The sequence below is a fragment of the Aquarana catesbeiana genome, linkage group LG03, assembly GCF_042186555.1.
Source record: "Aquarana catesbeiana isolate 2022-GZ linkage group LG03, ASM4218655v1, whole genome shotgun sequence".
Classification (NCBI taxonomy): domain Eukaryota; kingdom Metazoa; phylum Chordata; class Amphibia; order Anura; family Ranidae; genus Aquarana; species Aquarana catesbeiana.
The window spans coordinates 132,742,274-132,758,238 of record NC_133326.1 but is presented as its reverse complement, the minus strand read 5'-3'; the positions used below and the strand labels follow the sequence as shown (position 1 = coordinate 132,758,238).

Genomic DNA, 15,965 nt, shown 5'->3' with positions numbered 1-15,965 from the left:
GTGGTTTAGGAAAGTTGTAAAGAAATGCACTTAAAAGCCGTAATTAGAGGAAGTACAAATTTGTATAGCTAGTCTTTTTTCTGTTAAGTGTAATGTTGTATTTTAATTATGGTGTCCTCTACCCAAATACATTTTGACATTATATTGATTTTCATGCTTCTCTTTTTTTATGTTTCAACTTCCATTTTTAAGGAGCGTTGTCTAGGAGATTAGCTAATCTACTTTATTAGCAGCTCTCTCAGCTTTCGAAACCAAAAGACTATTGTTACTTGGTTTCTATTTAGTTGTCTGAACAGATATAACATTATAAACTCTAGGAGAATGTTTGTTGAGACCAGAGTTCCTGTGTGAAGTCATTAAGAATTGCGTGCTAATCTTTTCCAAGGTAACATAAAATGATATGCTTTTTCTGGCAGGTATCCTAACATAGCCTGTGAACTACTTACATGTGATGTGCCACAAATTAATGACAAATTAGGTGAAGATGAGCACCTCCTCGACATCCTCTATGACTTCCTACGACAAGAACCCCCTCTCAACCCGCTGCTGGCCAGCTTCTTTAGCAAGAGTATTGGAAACTTGATAGCCAGAAAAACAGAGCAAGTGAGAGGTTTTTCTAATGATGTTGAGTCATTTTGATTGTGGTCCTTTACAATGCATGTCAAAAGGCATCTACACATGTATTCATTTAGTACAAACTTTTATGCCTGCAAATATTTTTTAAACCTTCTTAAACTGAAAAGATAATTTTGTTTATTCCTTAAAAGAGCAGTACGGCCAAAGCTTTCTTTTTTTTGGCCGTAGTTCTCTTGTGGGTCACAAGAGTATACTTGCTTTCCTTGTCCTGCGACTGTGCTGTGACCCAGATTAAGCTGACAGCGTGCTATTGTCCGCTCTCAGCTGTCAGGGTAGAGCAACACCAGGCTCTGTTGTCAGGATGTTTCCCCCCCCCCCCCACTGCCTGGCTGACAGTTGGCTCTGCCTTTAAGCACACAGCTAAGAGGCAAAGTCAGTTGCATATATCCTATCCCCAGCCTGGTGTACGCTCCAATGAGCACTGGAGGAGCAGAGAGTAGTGGTCATGTGATCACCCATTTTTTTTTGGTCTTAGAGTCGGTGTAGGACAGCTGTATCTCGATGGTGATACTGCAGCCTGGAGGCAAGTATGAAGGTTTTGTTTTTTTTTTTTTTCATATACTTGTCCTTTTAAAGTTTAAACCTTCACAATTTTCTTATTTTATTTCCTTTTGGTCTGTTAAATATACAGATAAAAGCCTTTTGGTACAGTATACCTGTTCAATGTGTGTATGACGATACTTGTTGATCCTGCCAGAAACCCAGGTAGCTTGTAAAATCCCATATACTTTTTGCTGCACTGAAATCTCATGCATCCTGTGACGTTTTCTCTGTGGGCTACAGCACACCTCCCCACTATTTTATAAGGATGAAAAGAAAGGAATGTGTTCTGTAGGCCAAATTAGAAGCGAGCAAGCACCTCTGCTTTATGGATACAGTAGAGTGATGAGTGTTGTTACCGCTAGTATACAAAGTGTTATTGGTAGAATGGCCAGGTGAAAATAAAGGGAGGAAAAAATTCTGGAAAAAAAACAAATGCAACCATGACATTTTAGGAATGGTAGGCTTATTAAACAGGAGGTCCAGCCCCCCTATGAAAAATTAAGTCAGCAGCTACAAATACTGCACTTACCTGTCCAGGGAGCCCACGATATCATGAACCCAGCTGATCTTCGGATGAACTGTCGGGTGCAGCTGCTGCCATTCCTGGTAAGGGAACCCGGCAGTGAAGCCTTCATCCCCCCCCCCCCCCAAAAGGTGCCAAATGTGTCACCGAAGGGGGGAGGAGACGGATAAGCTCCACTTTGGAGTTGAACTCTGCTTTAAATTAGAGCTGCACAATTAATCGTTAAAAAATCGTGATCTCAATTCGCCTCCCCTGACAATCTCTCCTGCTGAGTTTGATTCTTTCATATAAACAAGTGGAGAGATTATCTGCTCACTCAGCTGTCAAAAGAAAACATCCAGGCAGTCTGCCAAGTTTAGAACTTGAAACATTGTATCTAACTTCCTTCTTAGATCAAAGGGATAAACTTCTCTGTGTAAACAAATAACCTGGGCAATCTGCCAAGCTTTAAACAACGTGTAAATGCAGGACGTTTAACCACTTAAAGGCTAAATCTTTTTCTGACACTTCTTTCTTAAGTTAAAATCAATATTTTTTGCTAAAAAAAATTACTTGGAACCACATTAGAATATATATATAAATAATTTTTTTTTTTTTTTTTTTTTTTTTTTTTAGCACAGACCCTAGGGAATAAAATGGCAATTGCTGCAATATTTTATGTCGCACTGTATTTGCCCAGCGGTCTTTCAAATGCAATTTTTTGGGAAAAAATACACTTCAATAAATAAAAAAAAGAAACAGTAAAGTTAGCGCAATTTTTTTTGTTTTAATGTGAAAGATGATGTTACGCAGCGAGAATCGTGATCTATCCTCTAAGCAAAAAAATCGTGATTCTCATTTTAGCCAGAATCGTGCTTTGTTTTTGCTGGAAATGTATATTTGTAGCAGAGATAGGTTGCTTTGACCTTTTTTTTTTTTTTTTTTTTTTTTTTTTACATCAATGCTTTATGAACACCTTACATGTTCTGCTGATTGAGGGCTAAGTTAAATAAGTTCACCTTTTTTAAAAATAAAATAAATGCACATTTTTTTGCAGGTAAAAAATGTGCATATATTATTTTTTTTTTTTACTAGGAGCCACGATCAGCAGATCACTCCTGCAAACTGTGTAAGCTGTCTGCTTGTGCAGGCAGGCAGTTACACGCTGGCAGGAATCATTAATGAACTACCTAGAGAGCTCAACAGCCTAAAAATGGGTGGAACATGCAACGTTCCTAAAGGTGAACTTATCCTTTAATAGCATGCAGTACACTAGTCTTGGATAATTTTAAAACACCAAAGACTTCTAAAAACTCTGCCTTTGGCTAATTTTACATTACATTTTCTTCTGTTCTGCACAATTGTATGATCTTTTGGTGATTTGGAATAAACTGCTTCTTTCGCTTAGGTCATTGGGTTTCTGAGGAAAAAGGAACAATTCCTAACGTTGGTGCTGGATCACATTGGTACTTCAGCTATGATGGACTTGTTACTTCGTCTCATCAGTTGTGTGGAGCCGGCTCCCCTAAGACAAGAAGTGCTAAACGTGAGATTTGTTAAATGCTTGTTTTAGAGATTATGACTTGTTTTAGATTATTGTAACTGTGGCTGAAGATAATCTCTGCTTATGCATGTTTCATCATGCGCCAAGTTTTCTTAAATTTTGTGACAGGTTTACATTAGGAAGATTATGGTTTGTGGAATAATTGTGACCGTTTGCCACATAAATAGAATGTTGAAAATGAAATATCCTAATTATATAGGACTTCTTCTTCTACCATGGGTTATATGCTGCTATCTTCAGGTGGTTGGACACCAAGCCCCCCCCCCCCATGCTAGTGTCTTTAGGTAATGGACCTGTTCCCTCGAATTTTTTTTTTCTTTCTAACCATTACATTTTTTTTAATCGGATGCTTCTAGTAAGATATTACTACTCAGTTTCTGGTTTAGTTGTCCTCAGTGTGTACTTTGGGTACCATACCTAGACCCCACTGTGTGGGGCAGGCCTGTAATGTTTGCTTTGGCCACTGGATCCAGCTCGGCATTGCATGTGCAGTGGGTCACGGGTACTAGGTCCAGTGCAGTTTTTCATTACTATGGTTTCCAGACTCTGAGGACCCCTATTGGGGAGAAGTGAACCTTGAAAGAGGAAGTAAACCCTGATGGGTTCACATTTGTTTGATGTAGACACTGCAAGTGTTTTGAACAGGAATTGCACCACATTCCTCTGCACATCACAAGCGATGTCTGTGCGTTGTGATTTTAGCCATAAATTTTGTTTTGCTCAGTCGCATCGTAACTGCACCAAAATGGTGCAGTATTCTTTTTTTCTCCCCTGCACCTGTATCCCATGGTTGTTCACACCTATGCAATGCGATTCTGGCAATTGCACTGCAGTTTGTTTTTGGGTGGTGTTGACACCTGCAGCAGATCGCATGAATGTGCGACTGCAATGCGATGGGGAAAATGCACAAGATCATATAAATGTGAACTAGGGCTTACAGTTGATGCCATCAATGTTGTTTTGTGTTGACTCTCTAGAGAATGTGATTTGTCAAGTCCCTAAAATGTCCTGTATCTCTGTGCATTTGCCCGATATTTTGTGGCTAAATGCTTGGTCTGTTGAACATGCCTGTAAAAAACGTCTTCTACGCATGCCTTTTTGATGGTGAAACCTTTTTGTGGCATCTGTAAATTCATCAAGGAAGTCACTGGGGAATGTGATTTTATCCCATGACAAGAAGCCCAAGTCTCCTACTTAAACAGCGACTATTTTCTCAGCGAAAAAGTTCCCAAATGTTTACAAAAGTCCTTGCTTTACTTCTAGCTCTTCAGTGAGCATTGTGTCAGGTTACCTGGACAGCTTCCTGCTGTAGGCACCCTCGGCTACTACCTTGGCTACCAACGTCTAGAGGACGATTCCTTCCTTCAAACCTTTGGCTGGATAATTAACTTTCCAAAGGCTGCTTTTTAGTCCCTACACTCTGGAGTATCTGGATTGAATTCTTGACACAATCCAAGCCAGAATTTTTTTTCCTCAAGAGCAAGTTTGAGGACCTTTTTGGGTCAAAATGTTTCTGCATGAGTCTGGACTTGAAGGTAGTCTCCTTGTGGGCCTGTTGGCAGTTCTGTTTTGATATGTTGTTTCCCATTTCTCAGTTTATTGCTTGTTGCTTGGGCATGTCCAGTGGTTTAAGAATACAAATCCTGTACTTTACGACTAAGTTATTAAGAATTTTGACTTGCCTGTAAATTCCTAACCCTGGAATGCAATACAGGACACATGCTCATTTCCCCAAGTGTTTTTGTTTACTCCTTATTGCCTTCTGGAAAAAAAAAAAAAAAAAAAAAAACTGTAGTCCCATGGAGTGGGTGGTGTTTATATGGTGCACTCTGGGGGCGGCCCTAGCAAGTTTTTCGCCAATATCCAATCACCTGTTGCATCACCTGAAGCAGTATCTAACCCATAATCTAAGTATACAAGTGCTGTGTAGTGGATGATATGCCATAAAAAAATTAAATATTTAGCTGCTGTGGAAGAAGAGGAGGAGAATACTGTAAAGTCTCACTTGTGTGACAGAAACCTATGGTTTCAGGAAAGTAATTTGTACCGTGTATGGCCGGCCTTACATGCTACTTTGTAGCAGCTGACCTCTCCCCCTCCCCTACTGATCGCAGGTGCAATGCTTTTCAGGCTACAGTGTGAAAAATAATAAATGCACATTTTTTTTTTACCTGTAAAATCGTGTGCATTTTTTTTTTATTTATTTTATAGTTGAACTTGGCCTTTTAAATGCACATATTATAAGATTGTTGTTGAAATTAATGGTCAGCCAGCAAAGTCTCTTTAAAATTGCATTGTGACTACAGCTGGCCATACGCTGATCGAAATTCTGCTACATCAGCCGATCAAAATTTGTCCGATTTTGCTGGTCGGAAGTTGATAATTTTGCTTGACTTCTGTCAAAGGGACATCTTTGAAAATATTGGAAGATGTACTCAATCAGCGGCTGAAGGCTCCATCCATTTCTTTATATGTGGATGGCGCAGTCTGTGTTTTTATTTTTTACCTGTCTCCTGGCTGAATAAAGCAAACTGTACGGTCAGAGCAAAGTGTACGGTCAGCTTAATTGATTGAATTCCTGGCATTCTACATTCTACTTTAAACAACCCTATACAGACAACAAACTAAAAAATATATGCTAAAGCTTGTGCCATAAGTTACCTTCTCGTACCTGCTCAGGTCTTTCCACCCTTCCTGTGCAGATAGCAGGTTTCTAAAGTCTGTTTGCATAAGTCGCTTGTCATGTGGTAAGGGCACAAAGAGGAAATCGGAACAAGCACAATGGTTCTAAGCAGCTACCTAGACTGTGAACCTAAAGGCCATATTTGACTTTAGTTCTGCTTTGACTTATTTACCTCTCACAGTAACAGATGTCACTGCAGCAGAATTAATAAAATTAAGCTGTTACATTAATTTTCATAGTAGCATGCTATTGAGATTCTAATGCTTCTTGAAAAATATTAGTAAAAATTCTGAGGCTTGTTGACTTTTTTATATAATTTTGTATTGTTATATTTGTCATTTCAGTGGTTAAATGAAGAGAGGCTCATTCAGCGACTAATAGATCTTATTCACTGTAGTCAAGATGAAGATGTGAGTAGAACCTCTAATACAAGAGTCATGTTAAGCCAATATTTACACATGCATACAGATAGCAGCTCTATCAGAATTGTTTCTCATAAGCTGGCCCATACGCTAGTAGAATTTTTTTTTAAAGAACTTTTTGAAGAACATTTTGTTTTGATATTTTAATAATTAGTAGGTTCAAATCAACTATCGTTTTCAACCGCAGTTACTAGAAAATTCGAAGGAGCGAGATAGAATTAATTTCTAACAGTGAATGTGGCTTTCTTTGTAAAAGTCGATTTTCAAAGTTTACTTCGAAATTGAATGATTAAAAGGGCTCATTTTACACTTGCTTCAACTTCCGCACACATTAAAGCACCTACTGGATAGTAATATTTATTGCTAAAGTTGATCCAGGGAACATTAGATTGCCTCTTGGGGGGGCCAGGAAGGAATTGTTTCCTCTGCTGGAGCAAATTGGATCATGCTTTATTGTTTTTTTGTTTTTTTTTTTTGCCATCCTCTGGATCAACTGTGGGTATAGGATTGTGTATATGGGATTGTATGATTCCCCCCCCCCCCCCCCCCCCCCTTCTATTGGTTGTTGAACTGGATGGACTTGTCTTTTTTCAACCAGACTAACTGCTTGAACATGGTTTTATCCTTCTCGTGGCCTCTGAGGTGTGAGATTCAGGCAAACATCTCCCGACATTCACTGCCCAACTCTCACCGCGGACAACCCCCACTTTCACCGCAGGGAGGAATAGAGTGCCCGTCCTGTCACACTGTGACTCACACACACAGGGGGCGAGGAGGAGGGAGTGGAGGACTGGGCGCACCAGAGGGACACTCACACAATGGCACCTAGGGCGGACCATGCCCCCTTTTCGGTATCGGCTGTTTTTGTCATTCGGCCAAATGACAAAAACGCAGTTTTCGGACGATAATTTTTGGCAGTGAAATTTCGGTGCACCACTACTTTTTGCTATAATAAATATTCCCCCCCCCCCCCCCCAAAAAAAAGATTTCTTCATCAGTTTAGGCCAATATGTATATGTACAAAAATTGCAAAAAGAGTCTATTGATTGGTTTGCACAAAAGTTATAGCGCCTCCAAAATAGTGAATAGATTTATGGCATTTTTATTATAAAAAGGCACCGATTTACTGTATATATGTCACTGGCAGATAGGGGGTTAACAATAGGGGGCGATCAAGGGGTTAAGTGTGTTCCCTAGGTGTGTTTCTAACTGTGAGGGGATGTGACTGACTAGAGGATCAGAACAGATCACTGTTCCTACTTAGTAGGAGCACACGATTTGTCTCTCCTTCCCTGTCAGAACAGGGATTTGTGTGTTTACACACACAAATCCCCATTCTGGCTCTTGTGATCGCGATGACGGGTGGCTGGTGATGATCATGGCCATGTGCATCGAGTCCCCTGCTGCGCAGCGGGCCCCTGCTATGGCTTTGAAAGGCACTGCCGTTACGGGTACAGTGATTTGTGCAGCAGAGCCACTCTGCCGCCGTATATTGGCGTGAGCTGGCCAGCAAGTGGTTAATGAAGCTTGGCAGATGCCCTGTGTGTGTGTTGATATCTCATACCTGCAATTTCTCCAAAACAAAGCCAAATAAAAGCCTCTCAAATGCTGCAGGTGCTGTAAGTGAACTTTGTCATAGACTTCTATGAAGGCTTTGAAGATGCTTTGAATCACCACTAAAGCAGCATAGGGTATCATTTTTGAAGCAAAGCAAACGCAACGTGTGAACAGGACTTTAAGCTAACCATTTTTTTTAGTGAACAGTGCTTTGGTGTTTTAGAGCGCTTAAAAAAAGCTTGTCTAATGCCATATTTTGAAGCAAGTGTAAACGAGCAATAAGTACTTTTAACCACTTCAGCCCCAGAAGGATTTACCCCCTTCCTGACCAAAGCATTTTTTGCGATTCGGCACTGCGAGGTCGTGTGACGTTGTACCCAAACAAAATTGATGTTCTTTTTTTCCCACAAATGGAGCATTCTTTTGGTGGCATTTAATCACCTCTGCGGTTTTTGTTTTGCTCTATAAATTAAAAAGAGCGACAAATTTGAAAAAAAAAAATATATATCCCCCAAAAATATATAAAAAATATTTCTTCATCAGTTTAGACCAATATGTATTCTTTACATATTTTTGGTAAAAAAAATAAGTGTATATTGATTGGTTAGCGCAAAAGTTATAGGGCCTACAAAATAGAGACTAGATTTATGGCATTTTTATTAATTTTTCTTTTTATTAGTATTGGCGGCGATCTGCGTTTTTTTTTTTTTTTTTTTTTTTTTTTTATATCATGATTGCGGCGGACAGATCGGACACTTTTGACACTATTTTGGAATCCTTGACATTTATATGGCGATCAGAGCTAAAAAAAACCACTGATTACTGTATAAATGCCACTAGCAGGGAAGGGATTAAACACTAGGGGGCGATCAAGGGGTTAAGTGTGTTCCCTGGATGTGTTCTAACTCTTGGGGGGTGGGCTCACTACAACATGACAGAGATCACTGCTCCCTATGACAGCGAGCAGTAGATCCCTGTCATGTTGCTAGGCAGAACAGGGAAATGCCTTGTTTACATAGGCATCTCCCTGTTCTGCCCCTCCTCACCGCAATCGCGGGCCGCCGGTGAACAGATTTTGCGGGACCCACGGGCACGTTCGCGCGGCAGGCATTTCAAAGGGACGCACTGGTACGCCCTTTTGCCTGCCAGTGCCATTCTGCCTACGTAAATCAGCGTGTTGCGGTCGGCATGTGGTTAAATTACATGTGAGCCACACCTATTTGTTTTTAAAGTGTAAGTTCAACTTTACAGAAATCTGTAAGGTGAACTTACACTGGACCCTCTCCCCATCCCCCCGGTCCCGCTGTACCTGAAGTCGGTGATCACTCACTAGGAGACATCGGACCGCCGCTTAACCGGTCCGGGGATTTGAAATCTTTTTTCCCCCGCTGATAGGATGGGCTAAGCGTGTTTTGATTGGTCGGCGCTGACCAATTAGAATGCCTCCTATACGTACCTTTACGAGGTACATTTATGAGATTTAAAGTGTTGGTAAGGATCATTTTTAATTTTTTAAAAATATCAAACATATACTTCCCCTGTGCTCGTTTTGCACAGTGTGGCCCTTATCGTACATTTCTGGGGTCTCCCGGCAGCTCTCGTGGCTCCTCCCCACATCAGATAGCCCCCTAGTGGAAGCGCTCTCCCAGGGGGTTTACTTGCGGGCGTGCTTCTGAGTCCAGCATTTGTGTCCCATAGACACGAATGCCGGACTTGGCCCCCGCCACCCGCGTCATTGGATTTGATTGCCAATGGCTGCGCTGCTATCGATCTACCCAATCAAGAACTGGGACCCCATGGAGAGAGGGACAGCGCGAGGGAAATATGGGGCTCAGGTAAGTAAAACGGGCAGGGGGGGGGGCTAGGGGGCGGGCTAGGGGGCCGGTCCCTACCAGGTGTTTTTTCAATTTAATGCATGGGATGCGTTAAGTTGAACAAACACGAGGGTTTACAACCTCTTTAAGCCACGGGGATTTCAAATCCCCGGACCGGTGAAGCGGTGACCCGATGTCTCCTAGGGGGTTTCAGGTACAGCAGGACCGGGGGATGGGGGTGTAAGTTCACCTTACAGATTTTCTGTAAGGGCCAGTTCACACCATAGAAACGCAGTCCAGATGCTTTTCTGCATGCGTGTTTTTGATGTGTTCCAGTGCGTTTTTTTTTTGTTTGTTTTTTTTTTTTTTTTTTTTGTCATGCTGTCCAGTGCATTTTTCCCCTCCTTCCTTTTTTTTTTTTTTTTTTTTTTTTTTTCTTAACCTTAAATAAGGACATGTGTCAATCAAATCAAGAAAAATCTGTAAAGGATCTGGCTTATTTTTAACCACTTACCCACTGGGCACTTAAACCCCCTTCCTGACCAGACCAATTTTAGGCTTTCTGTGCTCTCACATTTTGAATGACAATTACTCTGCCATGCAGCACTGTACCTATGTGAAATTTTTGTCCTTTTTTTGCAAAAATAGAGATTTCTTTTGGTGGTATTTAATCACCGCTGGGTTTTTAATTTTTTGTGCTATAAAAAAAAAAAAAAGACTGAAAATTCTGTAAAAAAAAAAAAAAAAAAAAAAAAAGCATTTTTCTTTGTTTCTGTTTATAAAATTTAGCAAATTAGTAAATTTTCTTCATATATATTGGCCCAAATTTATACAGCTACATATCTTTGGTAAAAAATAATCCAAATCGGTGTATGTTATTTGGTCTTTGTGAAAGTCCACAAGCTATGGTGCCAATCTCTGAAAATTGATTATACCTGAAGTACTGACGGCCTATTTCATTTCTTGAGACCCTAACATGCCAGGAAAGTGCAAATACCCCCAAATGACCCCTTTTTGGAAAGTAGACATTCCAAGGTATTTAGTAAGAGGCATGGTGAGTTTTTTGAACTTGTCATTTTTTTCCCACAATTCTTTGCAAAATCAAGATTTTTTTTTTTTTTATTCTTTTTTTTTTTTTTTATTCTTTTTTTTTTTTTCCCACAAAAATGTTATATTAGCAGGTTATTTCTCAAACACAGCATAGGCATAGCACAAATTACACCCCAAAGCACATTCTACTATTCCTTTGGAGTATGGCGATACCACATGTGAGACTTTTACACACCGTGGCACATACAGAAGCCCAACATGCGGGGAGCGCCATCAGGCATTTTTGGAGCTTAAATTACACAAATAATTTCTTGACTACCTCTTACACTTTTGAAGGCCCTGGAGAACCAGGACAATGGAAACGCCCCAAAAATGACCCCATTTTGGAAAGTAAAAAATCCAATGCATAATGAGTCTTTTGAACATTTTGTCATTTTTTTTTCTACAAGTTTTTGGAAAATGTGTAAAGAAAATGAGAACGCATTTTTTTTTTTTTTTTTTACACAACGTTGACCGTTTACACAATGTTCTAACACATAGCATGTACATACCAAAAATTACACCCCAAAATAGATTCTACTACTCCGGAGTACGGCAATACCACATGTGTGAAACTTTTCCACAGCATGGCCACATAGAGAGACCCAACATGCAGGGAGCACCATCAGGTGTTCTAGGGACATAAGTTTCAAATCTAATTGGATTACCTATTACACTTTTATGAGGCACTGTAGTGGCATGGATGATAACTGATGTGGCCTGGATGGGTACGGCTGGGTATAGATGCGATGGTTGGGTACGGCTGAGTATTGATGGGTATGGCTAATTATGGATGGGGGTGGATGGGATGGATGAGTATTGCTGAGGATGGATGGATGAGTATGCGGCGTATGGAGGAGGATGGATGAGTGTGATGGGTGAGCATGGATGGATGAGTATTCTGAGTATGGATGGATGGATGGGTATGCTGAGCATGGATGGCTGGAATGGGCACAGAGCAACACTGTGGGCACTACACATCCAGCCCACAGCGCTGCTGCCACCGATCTCTCCCCTCGCACTGTACCAATAGGTACGGGGAGGGGAGAGAGGAACCGGATGTGACGCCGGTTTGTTTACAAGTGATCTCTCCGTCATTTGATGTTGCGATCACCTGGTAAACGGCTGCTATCAGCGGCCGTTTACCATGATCCGTGATGCCCCAGGGGGCGCGCAAGAGCGGGATTCTGGGAGGAAGTCATAGTACGCCCTCCTAGAGTTATCCGACCGCGCTGCAGCCATCATTCGGCTATGGCGCAGTCAGCAAGCGGTTAAAACAACTCTGATGCCATCCTTTACTTTTAGGGCCAGTTCACACCACATGCAGTTCAGTGCGTTTTTTTTTTTTTTTCTGCATCAAAAACTCATGCAAAGTAGGTTATATGGTTTTCAATGGCATAGTTAACACTAGTGCTTGCAGTTCCAGTGCGTTCCAGTTCCAGAAAAAAAATTAGAACATGCTTTACCTTTCCTACACTGGACTGTACTGGAACGCTGTAAAACACATCAAAAACGCACCGGAACACACCTAAATGCACTGCAACAAACTTGTCCTTATTTAAGGTTAAGAAAAAAGATGGGGGTGGGAGGAGCACTGGACTGCCCCTGAGGTCTACTATTTTGAAAAACTTTGTATTCTGATGAATGTATTAAGTGTATACTTGAATATATTAATTTCTGTATTATATATAGATATAGATATATATAGATAGATAGATATATACATACATATGAATAATCTCTGTGTATACTGTATGTTTTCAACACTATAAAACTTTGACAATATTATAAATTCCTCCCAGCTTCTGTCATTTTTACTAGAGATCTTGCTCTGCATGTAAACAAGGAGGAAATGTTAATAAAAGCTTTTTAAAAAAAAAAAAAAAAAATAGATGAGTGAATATGAAATATTATACATTCATATTTTCTGCCAGAAGGTAGGTTTATCCTCCTTTTACATGTTTTTCTATATATCTTTCTTTCATGCCTGTTTTTAGTGTTCAGTAGCCCAAGCTGAAATTTACACACACTAGTCTAGTGAAGCAGGGACTTGCCTGTATTTGCAAATGTGTGCACACAAAACCCTCTGTTTTTAACGCAAAATAGTTGTTTTGCAGGCTGGCCTGTAAGTGTGCTGGGAAATCTTCTGTTGGTTTATGATGTTTCCTTAACCCATAGTTCTCAGGGAAAAGTTTGTCATGTAGCATATGTTTATTTGTACCAACTTTGTGTGTTGTGGTAGTACAGAACACTGGGACAGCAAATTGTGATGGTAAAAAAGGGTGCATAATGTCTTAGAACAGGTAGCCAAGTAGAAAATTCAAATTGGATACAGGTGGGTGTTACATACAAATGTCAGTAGTTTGCTGTCAGTCGTGGCTCCTGTAAAAACAGTTGCTGCTGAATTGGAATGTATGTGGACACTCTAGGGCAGGTGTCCTTGGGATAGGCGCCCTAATCAGACCATGTTCCACATTCCTCTTTGGACTGAAATGTAGTGGTAGAATGAAGCTAGCTTGATTATTTTTGCCCTGATATGATCAATGGCAGTGTGTGGCTCACCTAAAAACAATGTGTTTTTAGCACAGATACATTTGGTCAGAGTATATGGTCAGTAAAAAATCTTGTTAATGCCCACCCCTCAATGATGCTTTATCATATAACAAAATCTCAGAAATTTAATCCAGATTTAGCCAACTAGTCCAGGGTATATGGATGTGTTACTTTTAGATAGTAGTTTTTCCATTTTGAAGGTCGAAAGTATCTGGCCATTTGCTTCTCAGGTTGAAGGTTGGTACAGTGCACAGATAGCACTGAAAAAAGAAATCTGATGCTGTTTGGCTTATAAATCTTTTGGCAGCATTAGAGTCAGCCTTTTGGAGTAACCCCATGCCTTGTAGTGCACTCACATTTCTATCCCTTTTCTCTTTCCAGAGGCAGTCTAATGCATCTCAAACTTTATGTGATCTCATCCGACTGAGCAGAGATCAGTGCAATCAAATGCAAGAGATATTAGAGATTGATCCTTTGTTAGTAACTCTTGAATCGTGAGTATTGGACACATTGTACCTGTTTCTAGACTTTGCCCTTTAATATTTAGCCCTTTAATATTTGCCCTATTTAATTTTTTTTTTTTTTACATTTATTTTTTAGGCCTCATGCACAAAGGTTGCATATGTGACAAACGTCATTTTTTGGTGCCCGAGAGGCGTCTGACGGGCTAAAATATTTAGCACCTGGACACTGTACTGAACAGCAGAGTGCAATCAATTTTGCCTGGGGGAGGGGGAGTGGCAATATGTGAAGGTGTGGAGGGTATGACGGGGGCAGTATGTGTAAAGAGTGAACAGTATGTACAGGAGAGAAATGCAAAAAACGTGACACGTGGTACGTGCATTAGTAGTTCTAAGGGTATTGCAATAGTAGGTATGTGCAGTAAAGGAGTACGTGGGATAAAATGTGCAGGAGAAGAGTGTAGATGGTATGAGATTGGGTATTATTTGCAGGAGAGAAAAGTAATGATGGCTAGCAGTATGCGCAGAGGAGGAGCATGGAAGGTATGATAGCAGGCATTATGTGCAGGAGAACAGTTTGAAAGGATAAGACAGAATGCAGCCTGCATGTACAGTAAAGGGGTGTAGAGAGTATGATGGGGACAATAATACGCAGGAGAGAAGTGAGGGTTTGACAACATGCAGAGTTGTTCATCTTTTGACTCGCAAATAGTGTTTTTGATCTGTCCACTTATAGCAACAACATCACTGATAAAGTACAGTGTGGTCACAGTCTTACAGGTGAATGGGAATGGTGGGGAAATGTGCCTCGTAATGCATTGGCACTCATTCCAAAAAGTATTTATAAAGTATTTGCATGGGTGCTGAGCTCTTTACACAGAGGGTTTTACAGGTGATAATGGAGGTCAAAATCACAGTTTAGAAAATGGACCCACTAAAATTTAAAGCAGGTAATTCATTGACAGTAGGGGTGGCGGATACAGTGTCTGCTATGTGCAACCATGGAGGTATTGGTGGGGACATGGAAGGTTAGTCCGGGCTTTGTTTCCAGGTAATGCTTAATTAGGAAATCTGATTGCATTGGAGCTGAAAAAACTATTGGATCGGGGGCAGGGGAGATGAGACTGACACTTGTGTTAAATTGAATAAATGTTAGTGATTATTGCACATTCTCTGGAAACTGAGTACTGAGGTTAATGAACATGCACTGGCCACTATTAACTGTGCTGGGGACACTGAGTGGTGGCTGAGGGGGTTAATCACATGCACTGTTTACTATGGACTGAAGGATTAACAGACAAGTAGAACATAAGGTGCCGAGAGGGTAAAGCACATTTGGTGGGGTTAACCTACAAGAACTGAATACTGGGTGCTGAGGGGTTAAGGTGCCTGCACTGAAGATTGCATGCCAAGGAGATCAAACACATGGGCTGAGGCTTGGCCATTGAGAGGTTATCACATATGTGGTTAGGAAACAGAACTGAAGGGTTAACATACATGGGGGCTGAGGAAATAATATGCATGGGCTGAGGACTGGATATTAAGGAGTTATCACATATATGGTGCGGAATTGACAATGAGGGATTAAAGAAATATCCAATTTTTGTGTCTGTGCTTGTCTCTGGCAAGTGCTGGTGGCTGAAGACTGGTGCTTATTATCAAAGAAGCTGTTTCTTTGCTAGCTGCGGTGTCAGATGGCAGTGTGCCAGGAGGAGGCGCCCTATCCAACATCACAGCTAGGGTTACAAGGCACTTAAAGAGGAGGTCCAGCCTGGGTGAAAAAATTAAGTCAGCAGCTACAAATACTGTAGCTGCTGACACGTAATATTAGGGCACTTGCTTGTCCAGGGGACCTGCGAAGTCGGCACCCCAGCTGATCTGCGTATGGACTCCCGGGTGCTGCCATCGCCATTCTTGGTAAGGGTACCAGGCAGTGAAGACTTTCGGCTTCATTCCTGGGTCCCTACTGCGTGTGCGCGAAGCACGCTGCGCTTTCTAACTGGGCGGGAGGAGGAGGGGGGCCAAACTTCCAGGAGATCGGGCTGTGGCCCGTCTCCGGAAATGGGGAAGGTGGGACCTGTCAAAAACAGGTCCCCCATTCCCCCCCTGAAAGGTGCCAAATGTGGCACCGGAAGGGAGAA

General features: G+C 41.2%; 1 protein-coding gene across 5 annotated transcripts in view; it reads left to right on the top strand.

Moving 5' to 3' along the window:
• PPP6R2 (protein phosphatase 6 regulatory subunit 2) overlaps positions 1 to 15,965 on the top strand; it is a 186,799-nt gene that overhangs the window by 54,691 nt on the left and 116,143 nt on the right. For all 5 annotated transcript variants that reach the window (XM_073619278.1, XM_073619280.1, XM_073619279.1 and 2 more), the window contains 4 exons: positions 417 to 603; positions 3,090 to 3,227; positions 6,273 to 6,338; positions 13,745 to 13,857. In XM_073619278.1, coding sequence (XP_073475379.1) covers positions 417 to 603; positions 3,090 to 3,227; positions 6,273 to 6,338; positions 13,745 to 13,857 — 504 coding nt within the window. The remainder of the gene's footprint in view (positions 1 to 416; positions 604 to 3,089; positions 3,228 to 6,272; positions 6,339 to 13,744; positions 13,858 to 15,965) is intronic.